The following is a 24,882-nucleotide window of genomic DNA, read 5'->3' on the forward strand; positions in this document are numbered from 1 at the left end:
GGTCAGGGAATCCTGTCTTACTCATGTAGGGGAGGAAAAAACTTTTTCCTTTACTCTTAAGTTTAGTTATTGGGGTCATGAGAATTAAACTGACAAAAGACAGTTCAACAGAAGAAAAAAAGTTTATTTTCACATGCAATGCACATAAATGCAGGAAAACTCAGTGATGAGTAACTCAGAGGAGTACTCAGAATTTGGGGCTTATATACCATCTTAGTAGGTAAAAGAGTGGGAGAAAGGCACTTACAGGAAGATAAATGACTTTTTGGAAAGATTTTTTTTAATTGGGGGTTTTAGGAGAATAAACAGGATATAAAAAAGTCATAATAATCTTTGTCTATATAGGTATGAGTGGTCTTCGTGTCTACTTCAGGGCCATAAAATTTCCCTGGAGAAGGAATTTGGGGTAGGTTTTATTCGTATTCTCCCTTCTGGGAGTAGGTCTGCCCTGAAGAGTAATTTCTGGCAGCCTTATTTCCAAGACATTGTTGCTTTGAGTCACATAAAGAGGCTTTGAGAAGACTATTTTTCTGTGTCTGTTGAATCTCAAATGTCTTCAGCTTAAAATAATCTTTATACCAAGTAGCATATTTTGCTTTTGTTTTTGTTTTTGTTTCTTGCGGTACGCGGGCCGCTCACTGTTGTGGCCTCTCCCGTTGCGGAGCACAGGCTCCGGACGCGCAGGCTCAGCGGCCATGGCTCACGGGCCCAGCCGCTCTGCGGCATGTGGGATCTTCCCGGACCCGGGCACGAACCCGTGTCCCCTGCATCGGCAGGCGGACTCTCAACCACTGCGCCACCCGGGAAGCCCCCAAGTAGCATATTTTGGGTTGGCAAATTCTGATTCCCTTCACTCAGCATCAGGTATTCTTACAAATATATACTTCTTGTGTTGAGTTCTCTCTGGGGAGTAGATTTTGAGACTGAAAAGCATAGAACTTCTTTTTCCTCTGCTTCTTCCTGGGTGAATCTTTCCTGAAGGAATAAACGTCCAATAGGCCAGCTGATTAAATGTGGGAAGGACCAAATAATGCAAAGACAAGGTAAAACATTGGTTACTATTCCAAAAACCTATCCTGACACACACTTGCCATATCATTTCGTATCCTCAACAACTCTGTGAGGAAGATCTTTTTGTTTCTGTTTTACAGTTGAGGAAACAGAGAGGTTAAGAAGACTGCCCAACCAGAAGCAAAATTTGAATCCACATCTATCTGATCTTAGAAAATTCTCCATTTTCTCCCCTCACCTCAGAACCCGCTCCAGTATGATTTCTGCTCACAATGCACCCAATCCACTTTTACTGGGGTCACCTAGGACCTCAAAGCTAATTCCTACAGACATTTATCAGTCTTTATCTCAACTGACTTTTCAATGGAATTTGGCATTTCCTTACTCCCCATTCTTACAACAGTCTCACTCTTGGCTTCCTGGGACCACACCTGCTGATTTTCGACCTATCTCTCTGGTCCTTCCCTCCTCTTCTGCAGTTTATTCTTCTCTACCATTCACTGTGTCCTGAGACTTGCCCAGGCCCACTGCTCTTTCCCTCTGTAGGAAAAGGGAAATCTTACCATACTCTCAGCTCTAATCACCAGAAATAAGTACGATTTACAAATTTCAGGTGTTATATAATCCTTATATTTATTTTATATAATTTATATTTAACGAGGCAGCACATTTTGCTTGAAAGAACATGGGCCTTAGACTCCAATCTGGATGCAAATCCTGGCCTTTTCCACTTACTATCAGAATGCCCTTGGGAAGTGACACCTGCCCCAATCTCACGTTCTTCCTCTGTAAAATGGGGCATGCCATCCCTTTACTGGGCGCCTAAAACTGCACACAATCCCTTCCTTTTTTATTATAAATCAGATCCTAGCTTATTTCCTTTTTGAACAGAATAGAAGAGTGAATCTGAGTTCAGTATCTAGAGTCAAATAGTCCTGTATTCAAATCCTGACTTGGCCTCATTCTTGCCATCTGACCTTGGGCAAATAATCTCTTTGAGGTTCCGTTTCCTTCATCTGTAAACTAAGCACAGTAATAGTGTCTACCTCATAGAATTGTTGAAAGGATTAAATGAGATATCAAGCACACAGTGCAGTGCCTAGCCCGTAGTTAGTTTTCAGTAAATGTTAGCTCTTGAGAATGTGATCGTGTCTTACCTTTATGCAGTCATATTTCAATTTTGATTAGTTGGGACTCTATACTTGTCCCCAAACAAGACTTAATTTAGAGGTGATGAATGAAATTGAATAGGTTGAGGCTCTTGGCACACATTGTAGCAAGGCTAATATCAGAATAAATTATAATCCTGAGTGTGACTCATAAGACTACCTTAATCCCAAACCCTGACATTTATGCCTGCAATTAGGACTTTAAAAATATGTAATGATAAGTTGATTTCTTTTCTTTAGAGTAAGGGTGGAGAAATTTAATTGTTTCTGAATTTAATTAACATACTTATATTTATACCAAAAAGCATGTGATATTAATAGTGCAGTCCTTGACTGATGTCCAAGTTATAAAAGGATACACACAAAAGACCACACAGTCTCTTTCTTCCATGATACTGCTGCTGTAGCCCCCTCACCTAGAGCCCCATTACCACAATAAGCCCTGCTAGACATTTACAAGAACCTGGAGATGCACAAACCTGAAAGGTGTTTTGAAAAGCAGAAATTCTGGAGAAAGTAACTTGAGAGGGAGAGCAGATACTGGTAGCGTCACAGGCAAGGTCATTTTTCAACAGCATTTCCAGGAATGTTCTGAATTTTAACTTTTCTTCAAAGAAAATTCCTGGAAATGCCTGGAAACCTGTCATTGAAATTAATAAATAATATTTTGAATACAATAGGTAGTTATATAATAGTACATGGGAATAGGTGTCTTTTCCTCCTAACTACTGGTTGAAAATAACTAAAATGAGGAATGGCAGGGAGAGAGTAGAGGAAATAGATGACAGTCTCCAAACTTAAAGTAAGGCTGTTGGGACTTCCCTGGTGGTGCACTGGTTAAGAATCTGCCTGCCAGTGCACGGGACATGGGTTCGAGCCCTAGTCTGGGAAGATCCCACATGCTGCGGAACAACTAAGCCTGTGCACCACAACTACTGAGCCTGTGCTTTAGAGCCCGCAAGCCACAACTACTGAGCCCGTGTGCCACAACTACTGAGCCTGTGCTCTAGAGCCTGTGCTCCGCAACAAGAGAAGCCACTGCAATGAGAAGCCCGCCAAAATAAATAAATAAATAAGTAAATTTATTTTTTATAAAAAGTAAGGCTGTCATTTCCTAAAATCTGCAGACAGGAAGAAGAAATAGAGATGCACACATGCAGCTGAGGTTCAGTTCTCTCAGTACCTTAAGATTACAAACTTTAAAAAATATATCTTTTACACAGTACTATATATAAGATAGTTAACTAATAAGGACCTACTGTACAGCACAGGGAACTCTACTCAATACTCTGTAGTGGCCTATACGGGAAAAGAATCTAAAAAAGAGTAGATATATGTATATGTATAACTGATTCACTTTGCTGTACACCTGAAACTAACACAACGTTGTAAATCAACTATATTCGGATAAAAATTAAAAAAAAAACTTTACCTAAGGTATATTTAAATCTAAAAATCTAAATCTAAAAAAGAATATATATGCATATATATGTATAAATAAATCACTTTGCTATACACCTGAAACACAACATTGTAAATCAACTATACTTCAATTAAACAAATACATATATATTTGTATATACATCTTTATTCAGAACAAATATATAGAACTAGCATAGCAACTTGAGCAAGCCATGAAGGTTTTTTTTTTTTTTCCTCTGTTAACTATTTTTCTCTGTGGTTCAGGGATCTCTTGAGTCACAGGGGAGCATGTAGGCAGGGGTCTCTTGTGTCATGGGAAATATGCAAAGGATCATCAAGTGAGCCATGGGAGCCAATGGGCATGGGTCCATTTCAGGGGCTAATTTTTTAAAAATCAACTTTATTGAGGTATAATTTACATGTAATAAAAGTGCATCCATTTTAATAGTACTGTTTAATGAGTTTTCAAGATATTTGAACATTTCCATGACTTTTAATATCTGGTATGCTTCTTAGTGTAGCTAACAGTGCCAGTCAGGGGCCTGGCGAGAAATAGATGGCCCAGTTAAACTGGATAATTTGAGAAGAGGGATTACTTACAAAGGCGTGGGCGTGGTGTAGGGAAAGCACAAGATGGTTCTTTGTAGCAATGCCAGAGAGCTGTTCCCACCGCACCAGAGGGGCAGAGAGGAGGAAGCAGCTGCCAGAACCTGGAAAGAGAGGCTGTGTGGTGAGGGAGACTGTGTGGAGGGTGCACCTTCACAGGAGCTCTGACTTCCAGTTGAGGGGCATAGCCAGCCAGACTTCGGTGATCCTGCAGAGAAGTCAGGGAGATAAATGTTCCAATCGTACTCCCCTCTCTCTCTGATTTCCTGCTAGGGCTCCTCTTGGCATAATTCAACTAGACATCAGAGGGTCAGGGAGCCCCCCGATTTAGTCCTTACAGGTTACAGTCCTCCCGGGGCATTCCCAGGACAAGGGTGAAAAGGAGGGGCAATCAGAAGATATGTGTTATACTGTTTAGTGAGTTAGGGTTAGTTTAAGGACAAAGTAGCAAGACTTCTTGTGAGAAGGTGTTTTGGGGGCGGTGAATGGGGAGGAAAGGCCATTTCAAGCTGGGTGGTTTCTCAGTCCACGCCATAGGACCTGTATCAGTTAAGTTGATGCACAACAATATAACCCTAATGTCTTGATATGACACACCTATATTATCTCAGCCAGGGGTCTGCGCACGGTTTAGCTATGTTTTCGGCTAGGGTCTCACCAGGCTGCAGTCAATGTGTTGGCCAGGGCTAGTTCTCATTTGGAGGCTCCACTGGGGGAAAGACCCACTCCCCTGCTTGCATGGTTGTTGGCAGAATTAAGTTCCTTGCAGCTGTAGTACAGAGAACTTCAGTTTTTTGCTGGCTGTTGGGTGGAGGCCACCCTCTAGCTCCTAGAGCCCATTTACAGTTCCCTGACGCATGAGGCTCCCCAGCATGGCCTCAAACACTTTTTACCAGAATAACCAACCTGGGGAGCTAAGAAGGTGCAGTGGGGAAGAATGGGAAGTGCCAAGGGGTCCTAAAGGTAGGATCTCAGAAGAACATCAGCAAGCATTCATCTGCAGAAGGCGAGGGCCCTGTTCTGAGTGGATCTGAGAACAGATCTGAGCAGATGAGCAGATCTGAGAACAGAGTCAGGCAGAGCATTTGGAGAGGGTGGCAGGGGGAGGTGGAAAGGAAAAGTCAAAAAATTACATAGGTCCAGTGGTGGCAGATTTAAGAGAGGGAATCCTTTTAGAAAGCAGAGGCAGTATCCCTTGGTAGCAGCCACTGGTGATGAAGGAAAGGAAGTGGCTGGGGGTAAGAGACTGACAGCAACAGAATGAGATTCTAGAGTTGATATGGAAAAATAACAAGAATAGCTGAAATACTGTGGGAGAAAACAAAAAGCAGTGAGAGGTGACTTGCTGTATCATAAAACTTCAGTAACTAAAACAATATGCTATCAATGCACGGGTGGGTAGCATGCCAATGGAACAAAGCAGGAAATCCAGAAATAGACCCTAACATGTACGGAAACTTAGCATATAAGTAGGCTCTCGGATTAGTGGCAATAATGGACTTAAAAAAAATGGTGTTGGGGAAATTGAATAAACAATGAAAAAAATAATAAAGTTGGACCGTACCTTACTCCCTACACCAGGTTGAACATCAAATGAGAAAAAAATATTGAAATGTAAAAAATAAAACCATATAAAATATACATGTATTGAGGGGAAAGGGTAACATCTTTATAGCTGTGAAGAAAATTCTTTCAACAAAAAAAAATCCATTTTTTCAAATGATTGAAAAATTAAACTATTTGAAGGTCAAAAACTTCAGCATGGGGGGAAAAAAGCACCTCATAATTAAAGTCAAATGATAAATGGCAAACTGCTGTCAAAATATAAGACTAAGGAATTCCCTGGCAGTCCAGTGGTTAGCACAGGTATGCTGGTGGTGAGGTGACTGCACTGCACAAAGAAAACCTCAGATCTCATAGGGAAGTGTGACGGTGTTGGCTGTGCAGGAAGTGTGTTTACTGGCCTGAGACAACTGATGATTAGCTGGCTTTCAAAGCATGAGGCTGTCACTGATTGGTTGGTTTTCAGAGGTGTGTTCAATGAACCAAGTTGTCATTGATTGATTAGACAGGTTTATAACCTGTTCTGGTGGTTACTTGTTACCATGGCTATCAAACAATCTTTTCCCAGGTGTGTGGGGACTCATTCCCATGGGGAAAATTTTTTGTAACTCATTACTTAAAAGGGTCAATCTTCCTAATAAGAGGTCCTAGAAACTGAGAAGAATGTCTGACAACCTAATAGAAAAATAAGCAAAGAATGCAAACAGAAAATAAATGCAACATTGAGAAAAAAAACCCAAAACAACAAAAACCCTCAACCTCATTTAAAATAAATGTTTTCTGTAGCGACTGCTCTCAAGACCCTGGAGAAAAACAAACCACGTTCCATAAAATTAAAGTGTCAAAATAAAGTTTTGACATTTAAAGATAATTTAATGTAGAAGCCACTAAATTTGTTTAGATTTTAAAAAAAATATATTTTAAAACATTTTATTAAGTATAGTTGATTTATAATGTGGTGTTAGTTTCAGGTGTACAGCATAGTAATTCATATATATATATATATATATTTTTTTTTTTTCTTTTTCGGATTCTTTTCCCATATAGGTTATTACAGAATATTGAGCATAGTACCCTGTACTATGCAGTAGGTCCTTGTTGGTGATCTATTTTATACATAGTAATGTGTATGTGTTAACCCCAACCTCCTAATTTATCCCTCCCCAGAAGCCACTAAATTTGGAATAAAGGTTTCAGTAAAATACATGATGCATAAATTATTATTATTATTATTTTTTGCGGTACGCGGGCCTCTCACCGCTGCGGCCTCTCCCGCTGCGGAGCACAGGCTCCGGACGCGCAGGCCCAGCGGCCACGGCTCACGGGCCAAGCCGCTCCGCGGCATGTGGGATCCTCCCAGACCGGGGCACGAACCCGCGTCCCCCGCATCGGCAGGTGGACTCTCAACCACTGCGCCACCAGGGAAGCCCCATAAATTATTTTTTTAAACCAAAGAAAAGAGGCATGGTTGGTTCAGCTCCCATCTTTTTGGTAGTTTTTGCTATTATGCAACATTAAAATTGCCACTTCTCCCCAACCAAGGACCTAAGTCTTAGGTAATTAGACCTCTTATCTACTTTTTGGTTTGTGACGTGCTAATCAGCACCAAAAAAAATATTTTTCTTCTAAAAGTAAACCAGTTAACTAATGTAATTTGTAGCTTTATACAAATAAAAGCTTTAATTATAAGTTTTCTAAGCATTTTCCAATAGAAGGAATCAAGTACCTTTTTTTGTTTACAAGGTGCTTTTCCAAAAGGACAATCATTTTGAACACTTTTCAAGACGATGAACTTAGAATACATTTGTATAAACTATAGCACTTCAAGTTCTTTGGGAGTAGATTCTGTCACATTGAAACCAAACTGATTAGGTATTATCTCAGTGCCTCTTGCTAAGATTATTACATAATTCCTGTCATCTTATTTTTTGCAATCTAGGATTACTCTGGAGTTGCTTCATTATGATCTATTCCAATTACTAAAATGCCCTCCTTTAAATCTTATCCTGGTGTTCTATTATTTCTAGGGCGTACCCTCCTAGGATCTCTGGGAATTTAGCGATGATGTCTGATGGCCTTAATTTTCTGTAGAAGAAATTTCAGAGGGGTGCTTGGCATCCTGGTAGGTGAGGAATTAGAAAGCTTTGTAGGCACTCGGGACAATGGTGGCTTTAGGTGATTGTTAGCTTCTGTATAGGGTGGCACACACAAACCTTACTCTCTAATCATCAGTTCTGGTCGAGATGGGGACACTTGGGTATACACGAACTGAACAATTGGCAGGGCTCTCTACACGTACTTGGGAAGGTTCTCCAGTTTTCTTCCATAGATCCTTTATGAGGTTTTACTTCTTCTGGGCATTTGTGCTTAAGCATAATTTCCCACATATATTACTCCATCTTAACAGGATAGGAACTTTCCAAGTTTTTGCCTTAGAGATTTCAAGACATCTTTGTACTAGAATCTATTTACGGAAAACTTCTCTGCTGTATTTTTCCCCCTCTCTTATCTCTTAGCTCCTGCCTGTCTTCTCAAGCCTGCCATTCTAAACTCCGCTGGGATATAAAAAACACTTTTCCAGATTCTCCCAGACTCCTTTGCCAGCAAGCTTCCTATTAAGTTCTATTACCTATAAGAGGTAGTAGAAGGGAAAAAGGGACATTTTTTTTGCTGTTCCTATCAGTGTTGCCCCAGCAGTGGCAGTTGACCCCAGCTTCCAAATGCCTTCAACTCTTCTAGAACCAGACTCACCGGGTCCTTTCAGAGTACCAGCAGTAGCTGGGAGGTGTTTCTCAAACGTCTGAACACCAAGTCTGCAGGGCCCGCTCTCCAAAATAATCCTGAGCACCTACATTCTAGTAACCAAAACCCTTCCTGTGTGTTTCCCAGCTTTGAGGGTAGTAGCCACTTCCTGCAGTTATCATCTTTGGGTTATCTGTGTTCCCTTGTTTCAATACCTGTCTAACCAATTTCCTATACTGCATTTCCTCTGTTGAAATACCTGTTTTGGTTGCTTTCTTAAGTGGATCCCAAGCAACAGATCCAGTATAATCTACATTTGTCTAGTATAAACTGACAAGGGAGTGGGATTCTAATCCTGCAGTAAAAAACAGAGACACCCAAACTTTTTATGGGTCTTAAGAAATGAAGAGGAATGATACAAAAGATGGGCAAACTCAATTTATGATCTCCAATTGAGAGAAAACCTTCTGGATTCAACTAGTTTCATGGGTAGAGCCTAACTGCAGCAGCCTGGGACCACAAAAGCCAAGTTGAAGAGAAACATAAAGTGAAATGTAAAGTAAGAGAACGGTCCCCTAAGTTGAACTCAGGGTCCATGTTGCTCCAAGTCCTGCCAAAACAAGGAAATATATATTGGGGAGAACAAAACTGACTCAAAACTTGAAGTCATGGTTGTTTATTAAGATCTTTACACAGGAATTAAGATATGGGCAAACATACAGTAGTGGCCCAACTCCCAATTTCAAAGTCTGTAGTGATTTACAAACCTTTATGCATACCAAATGTGTAGAACTTGTACAGGAATTTGAGGAAGCCACAAAATATTTCTGAGAAATGGTTTCTTCTGAGGCCAAAGTCTCTTGCAATCTGGGAACTGTGACACAGGGGAACTTATGGGCAGGGGTCTCTTGTGACATGGAGCTGTAGATACATCTGGTAGGGGAGAGGTGAGTAGTCTTCATGAGTAGACAAAAGGTAACTTGCAATTTACTGGATGCCACACGTGGGTACTTACGGTACACAAAGTCACTGGATAAAGTGAAACTCTCCTAAAAGTGGGAGTGATGGAGTAGTGGGGCTGAAGGATAGCCAGGAGAAAGTCACTATCACTTATTAAGGTTCTTTTTTGAGTCAGGGCCTGTGCCAGGTGCTCTATTACTTCCCTTAACTCTTTTTTTTAATTAATTAATTAATTAATTAGGCTGTGTCGGGTCTTACTTGCGGCACACAGGATCTTTCTTGCAGCATGCGGGATCTTTCATTGAGGCACATGGGCTCACTTGCCCCCCGGCATGTGGGACAGTTCCCCGACCAGGGATCGAACCCGTGTGCCCTGCATTGGAAGGCGGATTCTTAACCACTGGACCACCAGGGAAGTCCCACTACCCTTAACTCTTGATAGCAACTCTTGGTTACACTGATTCCCATTTACAGATTAAGAAAGTGAGATTAACAGGTAGAGACCAAGTTAAGAAGGAAATTATTCTTTCTTCCCTCCTGCACGACATGCCCTTGTTTTGGTGGTCCAAAACTCATGCACAAATTACTAGTCCCATCGTTCAATTCCTTATATGTGAACTAAGGAATTGAAGAGCCATTTAAAACCATTCTTAGCTCACAGGCCCTACAAATACCGGCGGCATGCAGATTTGGCCCCTGGGATGCAGTTTGCAGACTTCTGTGCTAGGGCTTTCAATTGAGGCCCTGGTGTGTTCAGCAGGCTTCCTTCCCCGGTAGGTCCTGAACTCTGTTCTTGTCTCATCAGCAGTGTGAGCCTGATGACAACTCCTCTCTGCTTTTCAGAGGTTTTCAGCCTTTTAGCCTCTGCTCTAAACAGTTTCAAAACTGCAGTTATCTTGATGGGAAAACCGACCTTGTGTTTGATGACCCTCAAGTCTCCAATACTGTCACTCTAGCTTCATAAGATGGCCCAGAGCTCTGCCGGTTTCTCTGTTCACCAGCAGCAGCCCTGATTCTCGTCCTGCATTCAGAATAGGCACATGCTACAAACAAAAAAGTGGTTGCAAACATCAGTTTACCTCTCAAATCTCCCCCCTCTAGAATCTTAGCCCCTAAGTTAGTCCTCATTGTTTCAGTAGCTTTCTGATGCTTTTAAGTAAAGCATTTTAATTTTTAAATGTAAAAATTTTACATTTTTATGTGGCTTTCCTCATTGTTCTCAGCAGGACTGCAGGTCTGCAGCATTGCTACCTGAAAAGCATAAGCTTTGCTTTCAAATAATTTAAAAATAGTATATTAAAGCTAAATATATTCAAATTCATTCACAACGCTATTTCCAAAAATTTGTGTTATTTTTTTTTTGCACTGAAAAACCTTCCTATGATTCTTAGAATTTAAAGGCAAAAAAGCACTGTCTAGAGTGGTATAGGTTGAGATGTCTAAGTATCCTTAATCTTGTAATATTTTAAGAACATTTAAATTTTGAGATGATATATTCAATATGATTGAAAATTTTAAAAGTATAAAAGAACATATAGAGAAAAGTCATTCTTCCACTCCTGTCTCCCAGCCACCCAGTTTCTCTCCCTGCTGGCAACACTGTTTATCTCTCTTAAATATATATTTCTCTTCTTTGGATAAATGGTTGCATACTATGTACACTACTCTACATCTTGTATTTTTTGTTTAACTCTATATCTTATAGTTATTTTTGATCAGTAAATGGGTTTTTTGCTTAATTGCTGTATAGTATTCTATTTTACCATCATTTATTTAGTGTTTCTTGATATGATTAAGGTTGTTTCTAAGCTTATTACAAACAATGCCAAACAAAAATGTTTTATGCATGCCATTCTACATATATGTGAAAACAGCTTTAAGAAATTCCTAGAGGTAGACTGCCAAGGTTACCTCTCTAGGGCTTTAAAAGTTTCTATACATACCAAGCAACATATAAGAGTGCCTATTTACCCACATGCTTGCCGAGACTGGGGAAAAAAAAACACCCCAAAACAAAACACCTTTACTAATCTGAAGGGTGGAAAAATGTATGAGTATTAGTATAAGTGATATTATGCATCTTTTCACACATTTAAGAGCCACTTATATTTCCTTTCCTGGGAACTATGTTTCTTGGGGAAATAACTTTTCTAATTTTCCTTTTGGGTTGTTAGTCTTTTTCTAAATGTATTGGCAGACACTTTATATAAAGGAAATAAGCTCTTTGTGATGAGTTGTATCTATTTCTTCTCAAGTTTGCCATGTCTTCCAATTTTCCTTTATGGTAGTTTTTGTTATGCAGAACTTTTTATTTTCATGTGTTAATTTTTATTTTTAACTGTGAAAAACACATAGTCCATTTCAATTTTTAACAATTATTTTAATTTTCAGATTCTCAACCTCTGCATAGTTTTAGCACTCCCTGAGAAATTAAACACACTCATATCCCTTCCATAAAAATGGGAGGAAAGTATCAGTAAATTCTAATGACTGACACAAAACATTTACTAGTTTCTCACAAAAATGCATACATGGTAGTATCAGAAAGACTAATTGAGAAATTATCTTATGGGCTTCCCTGGTGGCACAGTGGTTGAGAGCCCGCCTGCCGATGCAGGGGACGCGGGTTTGTGCCCTGGTCCGGGAGGATCCCACATGTCGCGGAGCGGCTGGGCCTGTGAGCCATGGCCGCTGAGCCTGCGCGTCCGGAGCCTGTGCTCCGCAATGGGAGAGGCTACAACAGTGAGAGGCCCGCGTACCGCAAAAAAAAAAAATTATCTTAAGACCAACTTTAGTCAGGAAGACTTCTTCACAGACAAATGAGTGGTTATATATGTAAATCCTAAATACATTACACTATTTTCCCCCCTTTTTGGTCATGGACTATTCCAGGAAGATTTAATTATATAACTTTTAATTTGAAGAGTCACTAAAATGTAAAGCAAAATTGGTCTTAAAAAATATTGGTTTGATGAAAAGATATATTTTAGACAAATTTGGTTAGTTTCTAACTACATTTCAGCACAATCATTACTCAGGGGACAATCACTTTTGAGAAAAGGCAAACTAAAATTTAAATCAGCATCAGAATTCTACCCATAATTACCCAATCAATATTGAAGTAGACGCCATCAAGTATGCAAAGATTACAGAATTTCAGTTACAAAATTTGGAGGAAAAAAATCTTAATTATGTATAAAAACACTGACAAATTTAAGCTAGAATTATTAGCTCTAGGACAGTTCACTGCATTATTACCTTAAAAGGATGGCTAACTAGATATCAGCAGCAATGCTGTTAAAACAGTTGTTTGCTCAAAGTTGTTCCTATTAATGAAACAAAAGATTAATAGTCTCCAAGTTAAATTTCACAAAATGAAATCGCAGCCTTCTGATTTAACTTTCAGGGGCAAGACAGAGCAAAACCCAAATATCATACTTTCTACTTTTGTCCATAAACACAAATAAAAGTCAGTATCAATACAAAGGTTAACATAAGGAAATAAACACATTAGTCAGGTTCTACAACATAGGATACTGCGACATAACTCTCCTACAGTAAATTCCACCCCCCCCCCCCAGCTTTTTTGGAATAGCAGATTAGATAGTATGGTATGCAAAGCTGTTAAAACCCAAATGTTTTCTGTGCCATCTAGCAAAGAAAGCACGAGGAAGAATACTTTGGCAAACTACACCTGCTACTCCAGCCTGGACCCAGTTGTCTGATCATCCACTCAGTTTCAAGGCCTCCAAATTGTCAATCTACCCCACTCAGCCTCACCCTAAGCTTAGCTACTTTTGCATCAAGAGTCTAGTTTCCTTTCTGTCAACTAAGTCCTAATTTTCCAGACAACTCTGATTTTTCTGCTTTCACGTTGATCCTAACCCATTTTAAGTCAAAAAAAAAAAAAAAATGCTGTAATACTTAAAGTAATTGAAGTGGACATGGAAATTAGATTACTTTAGTGTTATGAAAGATGGACTTCAAGTGCTCTGCAAATATATGGGAAAGTTGCAAGAAAACTTAGATTCTAAACCCTGCCTGGATTCCTTAGCTACTTGGTAGATTATAATGTTGCTTTGATTACTAGTCAGTACAAAAAGGTGCGTGAAGGCCACAAAACATGCATATGGGGGGAAATGCATGGAAATGAAGATTTCTTGGGAGTTGGCCAAGGCATTTTTATATCCATAAGGACTGTCAACTTAAATTTAGTACACCAGTGATTAAAAAAGGAAAGGAGTGGGACTCTTGCTTACAACCGAGTTTGGCAGAAACACATTTGTATATTCCTCCCCTGTAATCACACCGTCCTTTAATTAAGGACAGTGAGTATGCCCACGGAGCAGAATTAATGAAAAATTTAAAAAGAATCTATGATAGAGAGCTTCACTAGATTATACAACACTCCCCTTACCCAAGCACTACTTTGTGTATCTCTGAAACATCTGAAAAATACTTTTCTGTGACTTACTAGGCTGTAGGGAATGAGGAGTTTTAGATACATTACAATTATCTCTAGTAGAATTTGTTATCTTTCTTCCATTAACTGAACGTTTCAACTGGATCTTAAAAGAAGGTTGCCAATTTTCATTTTTTGAGCCTCTCCTAGGTTTTGGATGCTCTAGATTAGTTTGTCTTTTGAAGTTTCTATCTTTGGAATTCTTCCTTTGTTCCTTTAGTAATCTGTCTGGAGGTGAGGATGTAGCACGTAACTGATATTCATCTGGGGATCCTTTTTGCCGGTTTGGCCTCATCTGTTCTTGATCCACCTCTTTCTGAAGCTGTAGTGCTAATAACCTGTCCTGTTCTTCTTGTTTACGTCTCTCAAAAAGCAGACATTCCAAATCTATCAGTTTTTGGGTAAAGTTGATTTCTGTTTCTTCTTGGTCTGAGGAAGCTTTGGGGAACATTTTTCTTCTTTTTGCAGAAAAGCATGGATCCCTGACTGCTTCAGACAAAGATTCCTGGTTTTTTCTTTTGGAGATATCTTTACTGATCAGTAGGTGAGACTCTTCATTTTCTGTCTCAACTGTGTTATTTCTAATATTCTGTGTCATATCTGATACAGTGCACCGACTCTCTGTTTTGCCACAAGGCTTAACTGCAGCTTCTCCAGAGTAGGGAACTCTGGCTTCAGGTCCCTCATGATTTATGACACACAACTCTTTTTCATGATTGCTTGGTCTTGTTTTGACTTTTCCTTCAAGGCACCATTCTTTACCACTGGCACATAACTGAGGCATAGGTGACTCCACTGAAGATTGTGCACCTTGTTCATGAACTTCAAGGCATATCTGAGGAGAAAGTGTTGGCATATCTTCCTCAATTTCTGTGTCTTGCCATGTAGGGCTCTTCACATCACTGCTGTCAGTTTCCTGTAGAGAACAGAAAAACACTGAGTGAACCAGGGGAAAACACCAAGTCGTAACACATAAGTCTAATTACACTGATACCAAAGCTGAGTTGTCACTATAAGGTAATTATTATTATTACTAATAAGATATATTAATTCTTAATAGTATTTTTATTCTGTGTGCCAATTTAGATTAAGGTATTTCTTCATTTTCACTCCCATGAAGACCTACAGTTTAAAATCCACTAACTAGTTCTATATATGGCCAGGAGCTGGCACCATGACTTGACTTCTCATCTTACAAACTTCCTCTAGCCCAGGGATTTTTAATCCCTTTTTGTGTCACAAACCCTCCTCCTTTTGGCATTTTTGTGAAGCTTACAGACCTCTTTGAGAATAATATTTTTAAACGCAACAATAAATACATAGGGGGACTTCCCTGGTGGCTCAGTGGTTAAGAATCCGCCTACCAATGCAGGGGACATGGGTTCGAGCCCTAATCTGGGAAGATCCCACATGCCGCGAAACAACTAAGCCTGTGCGCCACAACTACTAAAGCCTACGCGCCTAGAGTCCGTGCTCTGCAACAAGAGAAGCCACTGCAATGAGAAGCTCACATACCGCAACAAAGAGGAGCCCTCACTGGTTGCAACTAGAGAAAGTCCGCGTGCAGCAACAAAGACCCAACACAGCCAAAAATAAATACATACATATGGAACAATTTATATTGCAACACAATTATTAAAATCTTACAATTTATGATGTAATAATGCATATCTATTAATACATTAAATAATAAGATCTAGTGGCAAGTCTAATAATTTGTAACACTGAAGGAGGGATGAGTATAAACAATATTTCAAGAGATCTGCAACAAATGTAATGTGATTAAAAACCTGTGTTATCTATTGGTGACAAAGTCACAGGTACTGTTAACAGTATTATGGTTTACTGGTTTGCTGCTTACATTCATAACTAAAGGAAATGCCAAAATGAGAGGTCAGGTGGAAGTAAAGATAAACTTTTCCTTATATCTAGGTTCATATGTACTCTGTGGATTCTACCCACAGACCTTAGGTTAAGAACCCTTGCTTTAGCCAGTATAATTCTTCTCACTTACAGGTCTTGGGTAAGTTAAGACCTAGGATTAGTTTTGACCATGAGAAAGCCTTAAGAAGAAAGGTTTCGGTACTTCCCTGGTGGCACAGTGGTTAAGACTCCACGCTCCCAATGCAGGAGGCCCGGGTTCGATTCCTGGTCAGGGAACTAGATCCCACATGCATGCTGCAACTAAGGAGCCAGCGAGTCGCAACTAAGGCATGCTGCAACTAAGACCTAGCGCAACCAACCAACCAACCAAACAAAACAAATAAATTAAATAAATAAAAAAGAAGAAAGGCTTCAATGAGAACTTGCTTCAAAACAAAAATTCCTCCTTGTTTGCGATCTTAAATCTGTTCTTTTACCTACTTTGCTTTGCATTTATCATTCCTCATAAGATTTTTTATGAACCAATGTAGTTTGGATTGGACAAATTCTAGGTTGCTTACCTAGTTTTGCTGTGAATATTAACACCAGGATAGGAAAAAAAAATCCCAGCCTACAATGCCTCTCCCATCAATCCTTAGTTCCAGCATAAGCCAGACCATCTGGACTTGAATTCTCTCTCTAATACCTCTACTTAAGGGACACTGAGCAATTCTCTTGCCTCTGCATGCCTCAGTTTTCTCAACTATAATTGGGCACAAGAAGGGTACCTTATAGAGTTGGTGGCTGTGATGAAGATTAAAGAAAATAAATACATTATTTGGCACATAAACGTCCATTAAATGTTAGGTGCTATAAAACCACCTAGCTAAACTGAAAAAAGTTTAGGAACCTGTGAGTAAAGGGCTAATAAAACTTCCATGTAGGAAACTGACCTTGGTGTCAGCTGGCTTTTCCTAGTTCTATTTTCCTGGAAGCCTGATACAGGTGAAATGTCACCTGTGTTACTAGGCCACATAGCTTATGGTAAAAATGACCCTTACTGGTGAACTGCATCTGTACTAGGAGAACTAGGAGTGATCTATAAATACCTTGCAGGAAGCCAAAGCTCAGGCCTTCTGTAAGTGACTTACAACTATTTGACTGGCTGTGTTCCTTCCCAAGACCCCTGGAAGCCACACCCATGTGTTGTTACAGTAAATAATTTACTCTGATGGGGCATGGGACTTCTAAGTCTGGGTGATTACTACACTCCTCTGCATGGTCTCACTTCCAGGCCATCACTTAGGAGCTCTGCAGTGAGGACTCTTGCTGAACAGATACGCCTGATGTCTGATGCCACCCTACTAGCACGCTTTGTTTACCACTGTGCAATCCTTTAAGTGAAGCTGGTACCAGGGGTAGCCTATTTAGTTTTGGAGTCTGATGATCTCGGTCAGGGATGTACAAACTACAGCCCATGGACCAAATTCAGCCTGGTGCTTGTTTTTGTACAGTTTTACTGGAACAAAGACAAGCTCATTTGTTTATATATCGTTATGGATGCTTTCAAATGACAACAGCATCATTGAACAGTTGTGACTGAGACCATTTGGGCCACAAAGCCTAAAATATTTACTATCTGGCTCTTTAGAGAAAAGGTCTGCTGACTCCTAGCCTAAGTGAGCCTAAGGTGACTAAGAAAGGTTGTTCCATTTACTATAGTGACTTAAAAAAAGTTAGGAAACTGCAAGTATTAACATTCTATAGCATTAATAGAACTGCCAAGCCAAGAACATCTTTAGCATCCACATACCTTAGACATGGAGTCTTTCCTGTCTTCTTGTACAACTTCAGACTGTGATGCTGACCAAGGCTGAGATTTAGGTGACAAATACCTTAAAAAAAAAAAAAAGTTTGCCAAAATTTGAATGCTTTGAAACACAAGTGGCATGTATCCAATATAATAAAGCCAGATTAGCTATTTACGCTGAAGGCTGTCTGGCTTGCTGCTTGGCTATTTATCAGAAAGAGTGTAATTCATCTCCCTGTCTCAGGTATTTTGGTCTATTTCTGGAGCAAAACTTAGAAGTCTGAGTATTGATATATTTTAGTGAAAAACAGCAGAAAAGGAAGTAAAAGTCAAATCTAAATTATTCCTTAATTCTCAAAAGAATTTAAACAGGTAGTTACTAGCATCAAAACAACGTAAGACTGTATACAGTCTTCCCAAAAGTAATGGAACTGACATTTCAAGTCAGGAGAAGGAATATGTTAGTTTCTTTTTAATGCCAGAAATTCTACATTTTTTATCTCTATTTGAAATATGGTCTATGATTAGATTCTTTACCATTTTGGTATAGAGATTTTATTATATACATATTTTATATCAACTATCTACTTAGAGATATAAAAGATTTATCAATGTATCAGCATAAGAGCACATCTCTAAATATCTAAGCATCTTTAATAGGCTGTTTGCCACTGAAAATATTAAGTCTGTAATATAATGGAAAACATAAAAGAAATGGGAATAAAAGGACAGGTTATAAGAGGTTAGGTATATTTTTTAAATATTTTTTTTTGGATTTTGTTAAAAAAAATCCAAACACATACAACTCTGCTCAAAAATGGCACAAATGTTGGCTATCTTCAAGTGGTGGTAACTTTGGGTGATTTTCAAAGAGCAGCTAGCTTTTATAATTAAAGAAAACAATGGAAAAATGTCTGATTGCAAATATGTAAAATCATAAGTTCCATTGTCCAAAGCACCAACGTGTAGCATATAACATTAAAATAAAATCTAGACAAAGATCTCATATAAAGAATACATATCCCTTATAGACAAAATAGTATCCAAACCGCATATTTAGTTGCATCAACCTGAATATTTACACTGAAAACTTATGAGAATAAGAACTACCTCTCAGTTGATAAAACAGGAGTCCAGGTTTAGTCTCATTTTAATTTTGTTTCCCAAAGCTGAAGAATTCCTTCTGCCAATGTTAGATATTAGTAACCAAGTATATTAAAACCAACATAGAATTATTACAGCTTAATAGTTGTTCAGAAATCCATAAGCAGAAAACAAAACAAAGTGTGATCAGATACCCATCTAACATAATTGGTGAAGATTTGTGAACTCTCTGGGATATTGTTTATTTATAATAACCAAGTAATATATGAATACATATAGGAAATATGTGTCATCATCCCTTTCCATTCCTATTTGCTTCCTCATATGTAACCAATTTTTTCAAAAATTATTTCTATATACTGCACACTATCTTTTTTTAAAGCTATCATATTCTTTTGTGATTTCCTTTTTTCACTTGTCTTATAGATCTTTATAAAAAACTATATACATAGGCCTACCTCATAAAAACAAATAGTTTACAAGAAAATAGTTACAAAATATATGTAAGGGGTGGTGGTAGTGGTGATGTAATGAATTGGGCGATTGGGATTGACATGTATACACTAATGTGTATAAAATTGATGACTAATACATCATAGTTATAGGGAGGGAAATACTGACTGGGAAAGGATACGAGTGAACCTTTTAGAAACAGTCTGTATCTTAATCTGGAGTGTGGTTTATACATATGTAAAAATTCTCCAGAAGTTACATTTAAGATTAATATATATATACTTTAAAAAGTTTTAAAATCTTATATTATCGTAAAAACCTGTATACTTATCACTCAGTTTAAGGGGAAAAAAATCACTGATTTTAAAATTCTTTATGGGGCCTTCTCTTTGTGCCCCAGCTGACAGGCTACAACTATCCTAAGATGCTCTTATCTCTTGCTTTTATTTATTTATTTTTCCCTTGGTCTATTTTATTTTTATTGGGGTATAGTTGTTTTATAATGTGTTAGTCTTATGTCTTGCTTTTAAAAATAGTCTTAACACACACTAGTACCCCTAAACACTTTATTGCTTAGTACTGCATGATTTCTGAACTTTACGTATATGGAATCATACTACATGTATCTTTCCACAACTTGACTTCTTCACATGCCTTCCTGAATCAGGCATGTTTTCCTTAGCCAGAATTCATTTTCATTGCTGGAAAGTAACAGTATTCTGGTCTACTGTTGGACATGTGGGTGCTTCTGGCTCTTTACTGTTACTAATAGTACTGCTGGGAACATTCCTGCACATGTCTTCTGGGGTTTTAGTGTCTACACTCCAGTCATAGAGCATCAACCTTTTACACTCCCACCTATAGTGTAAGTGCTCCTTATCCTCTAGGATACTTAATATTGCCAGAAAGTTTAATTTTCCAATAGGGTGAGTATGAAATGTTACCTCATCATTATTTTGTTGCTGTTTTAATTGAGGTGCAATTGACATATGACATTATATTAGTATCAGGTATACAACATAATAATTCAATATTTGTATACGTGAAATGACCTCACTGTAATTTTTTAAAAATCCTATTGAAGTATAGTTGATTTACAATGTGCTAATGTGTTAATTTCTGCTGTACAGCAAAGTGGTTCAGTTATACAGATATATATATATATACTTTTCCATTACAGTTTATCACAGGATATTGAATGTAGTTCCCTGTGTTCCAAGTAGGACCTTGTTCACCCATTCTATATATAATAGTTTGCATCTGCTAATCCCAAACTCCCAATCCTTCCCTTCCCTACCCACCCTCCCCCTTGACAACCGCAAGTCTGTTCTCTCTGTCTGCCTCACTGTAATTTAAATTAAAATTTCCTTGATTACTAATAAAGTTCAATCTTTTCACATGTTTTGGCCTTCAGCTTTCGTGTTCTATGATGTCAAAATTTTTTGCCTCTTTTTCTGTAGTTCTTTTTCTCACAAATAGGTGGGTATTCTTTAATAATAAACTTTTTCCAGTAAATAAGTTGAAATATCTTCTTTTAGAGGGCAGCTTATCTTTTCATTCCCTGAAGGTATTTTGATAAAGACATTTTAAATCTTATTATAGTCTATTTGGTTTGCTCCTTAAAGCATCCCTCTCTACAGATATCCTCCTTTGTTATCTTCCTAAAGATTTATTTTATGTATATATGTATATATTTACATATTTGCTTGCTTACTTATTTACGCATGCTGCGCTGCACGGCTTGCTGGATCTTAGTTCCCGGACCAGGGATTGAACTCGGCAGTGAAAGTGCCGAGTCCTAACCACGGGACCGCCAGGGAATTCCCTTGTCTTTTTAATAGGTCTTTAATTCGCCTTAATTTTTATAGATAGTATGAATAGAGGTCCAAGCTAATTTTCCCCACATATTATCCACTGTCCCACAGGCATTTATTGACAAGTACATCCTTTCCCCACTGACCAGCAACGATGACTACTGTGTTGGTTATCCAAAGTACCCCCAAAACTTAGTGGCTTAAACCAACAAACATTATCTCATAGTTTCTGAGGGTCAGGAATTCAAGAGCAGCTTAGCAGGGTAGTTCTGGCTCAGGATTTTCATGAGGGTCCAGTCAAGATGTTGGTCAGTCATCTGGTCAGTAGCCTGACTGAGGCTAGAGGATCACCCTCCAATCAGGCTCACGCACAAAGGCTATTCTGGAGGTCTCACTTCCTTACTGGTTGTTGGCAGAAGGCCCCAGTTCCTTACCATGTGGGACTTTCTATAGGGCTGCTCACAACATGACAGCTAACTTTCCCAGAGCAAATAATCCAAAAGAGAAAAGTCACTTTAGGACTTAGTCTCTGAAGTGTACAATGTCCCCCTCTCTGAAGTGTACAATGTCCCTTCTGGTAATTCTATGTGTATACTTAAGTCCAGCCCACATTCAAGGGGAGGGGAATTAGGCTCAGTCTTTTGAAGGAAGAAATATCAAAGATTTGTGAACATATTTTAAAAACACCAAAGCTAGGGCTTCCCTGGTGGCGCAGTGGTTGAGAGTCCGCCTGCCGATGCAGGGGACACGGGTTCATGCCCCGGTCCAGGAAGATCCCACATGCCGCAGAGTGGCTGGGCCCGTGAGCTATGGCCGCTGGGCCTGCGCGTCCGAAGCCTGTGCTCCACGGCGGGAGAGGCCACAACAGTGAGAGGCCCGCGTACCGCAAATAAATAAATAAAATAACCATTTTAAAGCGTACATTTAGTACAAAGTTGTACAACCATTACTTCTATCTAGTTTGTTGTTTATTTTTAAGAATTCTTTATATATTCCAGAGACTAGACCTTATCTGTTTTTAACTTTGTGTACCTTTAACCCACCAGTTTCTCCAATTTCTGCTTTTAAATTCATCAGTTTATTCTTATATTTCTAGTAAAGTTTTATCTTTATATATTTCAAAATATATATTTAGATTCATGAGTTATATCCTTTATGCAGAATAGTATTATATCAATATGAAATATCCCTGCTTTTCTTTTAATGGTTTTTCTCGACTTCTACTTTGCATTATATCAGGCATTAACAATATTGATGTTACACGTCTATTTCTTCTTTTAATAGCAACCACCTCATTTAATACTGCCCTCTTCCCATCTATCTCCATCTCCCTGTCCCAAATTTCCACCATCTAAAATCCTAAATTTCTATGAATTTTGAAAGGAAGCAAATTACCTGCACATATTTACCCAGTTGAATCAAAAGCCCTTACATGTTTTTGAAGTCTAGACTGTAGTTGATAAACTTTTTCAACTATGAATTACTATGGAAAAGCTTATATCCTCATAGAGTCATCAACACTTCCTGCTGCTAACAGGGACACTCTGGGGCAACTAAATTCACTCCACTGTTGACTACCTGACTCATGTTTTTTGTACAGTTGGGAAGAAATGTAATATATAAACTGGGAAAAAGAGGTTGGGGTAATGATCTAGATGCCAAACTGTAAACTCCTTCAATGAGGATGACCTTATATGGAACTAGATTCTCACTTGAATCTAAATCAAGAGAAAAAGGAAATGGGAACAACATGGAAATCCTGAGCAATGAAGATAAAAAAGGTTTCACATCCCTCTTCATGCTAGCCAGGAATCTAAGCTATGTGAGCATCTCTCTTATTTTCACTTTACATCAACCTCAGACCATCTGGAGGGTTTTCATGCAGAGCTGATGGGCCAAATTTTGATATAGCAGTAAACTATATTCACTTACTTCTGAATATCTCCAGTGTTCGTTTGTTTGTTCTTACTTTTCTTCTGTGACTTGGTTGTGACTGGATCAGATTTTTCGGAATTCAAGGGCGAAGCCAAGATACTTCCCTCACAGAAATTGTTCTTCAACAGCAGAAAAAGCATAAAACAATTTTAAAATAAAATAAGCTATTAATCAATTCAGAATCCACAACAGAATTTTTCAGGAATTATTAAATTCTATATATCCTTTGAATAATACTGACCATGAAAAAATTAATATAAACAAGATAAAGTTTATCTAAGTTGGTCTAAATTGCATTTTTACTCTATATTATAAACACAAAGAGCATGATGGTACTAACCTCATTAGCTGATAATTTCTGCTAACTTTTCTAATGAATAATTTCATATTTATCGCTACTGTAATCTGTAGGGAAAAATTCAGAGCTGTGGCTATACCTGGTATAAAATTTATTTTACGTTAAATAATTTAATTTGGGGATTTAAGGGCATACCAATAAATATCATCAATATTTACTTGCTATCTCATGGCAGTCTCATAAGTTTCTTACTACACTATTGGAAAAATTAATATACTTGGTGGTGGTAGACATCTGGCCTAGGACGACCAAACTTTTACAAGTAAATGAAAAACTATTTTAAAATATCAGTAGATCTGCTCTTATAAGCCCATGTGAAAACACGAAGAATTAAAACAATAACTCTTGAAAGACAAAGTTGACCCCAGATTTTCCTCTCTGATATATTTTCTCTCCTATCCCATTTGTTATTCTATTGATCTATGTCTTTTTTTTTTTTTTTTGCCCACGCTGTGCAGCTTACAGGATCTTAGTCCCCAACCAGGGATTGAACCCAGGGCCACGGCAGTGAAAGTGCCAAGTCCTGAGCACTGGACTGCCAGGGAAGTTCCATGGTCTATGTCTTTTATTTAATTTCTCAATTGTGTATTGCTCCAAAGCTATTCCACTTAAATTTTAAAAGGAAATACATTTTTAAAAAGGGCATATAGGGCTTCCCTGGTGGCACAGTGGTTAAGAGTCTACCTGCCAACGCAGGGGACACGGGTTCGGGCCCCGGTCCGGGAAGATCCCACATGCCGTGGAGTGGCTGGGCCTGTGAGCTATGGCCGCTGAACCTGCGCATCCGGAGCCTGTGCTCCGCAATGGGAGAGGCCACAACAGTGAAAGGCCCGCATACCACAAAAAAAAAAAGGGCATATAATCTAAAACTTGGGTATATTATTATGAATGGCAGGCCTCTCAAAAATGGGGAAAAAAAACCACAACCCAATTCTCGATATACTTCATTTTGGTAAGTATATTTTAAGATATTTGTTGTTTGAAAGCAGAGGAATTGTTTTTAGAGGCTCTCAAACCTGAATGTACATCAGACTTCCCTAGATGCCTCTGGGAGTGGTATTCCCTAAATCCCATCCCCAGAGATTCAGTATTTTACAAGAACTACAAGTGATTCTCCCAGGTTCTTTCAAATCACTGGGTCCCACTGTATCCTTTGGTCTTACAGTATGTGTTTTATCATCCTTTCTTTAATTCATTGTCCCCTGGGCAGTAATTTAACTACAGCAAGATAACAAAATCCAGGTTTAATATGTTATTTAAGAATTTAGGGACTTCCCTGGTGGTCCAGGGAAGCACAGTTAAGACTGCGCTTGCACTGCAGGGGACACTGGTTTGATTCCTGGTTGGGGAACTAAGATCCTGCAAGCCACACAGCGTGGCCAGGGAAAAAAAAGAAGTTAAAAAAAAATTTAATGTGCTTCAATTTCAAAAAGTGATCTGCATCCATACAATGGAATATTTTGCCACTCTTACAAAAGAATTATACACTATATGTAGTAATATAATAGGAAAAATCTCTAAGAAATAGCGAGTGAAAAAGGTCAGGAGAAAAACAGTGTGATTCACACATCCTTTTTAGGTAAAAAAAAAAAAGTTATAAGAAACTGTTA

The 24,882-nt window shown here is 38.6% G+C and overlaps 1 protein-coding gene across 2 annotated transcripts in view; it reads right to left on the reverse strand.

Moving 5' to 3' along the window:
- Positions 1-10,497: 10,497 nt before the first annotated feature.
- RNF168 (ring finger protein 168) overlaps positions 10,498-24,882 on the reverse strand; it is a 40,668-nt gene continuing 26,283 nt past the window's right edge. Inside the window, exons 4-7 of one of the 2 annotated variants that reach the window (XR_014326239.1) lie at positions 22,912-23,033; positions 17,612-17,693; positions 12,732-14,851; positions 10,498-10,516 (exon numbers count right to left, since the gene is read on the reverse strand). Coding sequence is in view for 1 of the 2 variants with exons in the window: in XM_082840142.1 (XP_082696268.1) it covers positions 13,898-14,851; positions 17,612-17,693; positions 22,912-23,033 (1,158 nt within the window). In the remaining variant the exon portion in view is untranslated. Of the gene's footprint in view, positions 10,517-10,612; positions 14,852-17,611; positions 17,694-22,911; positions 23,034-24,882 lie in introns of those variants that run through there. The other variant, XM_082840142.1, reaches the window with a different exon arrangement.

Source organism: Leucopleurus acutus, assembly GCF_964270905.1.
Source record: "Leucopleurus acutus genome assembly, chromosome: 5".
Taxonomy (NCBI): Eukaryota; Metazoa; Chordata; class Mammalia; order Artiodactyla; family Delphinidae; genus Leucopleurus; species Leucopleurus acutus.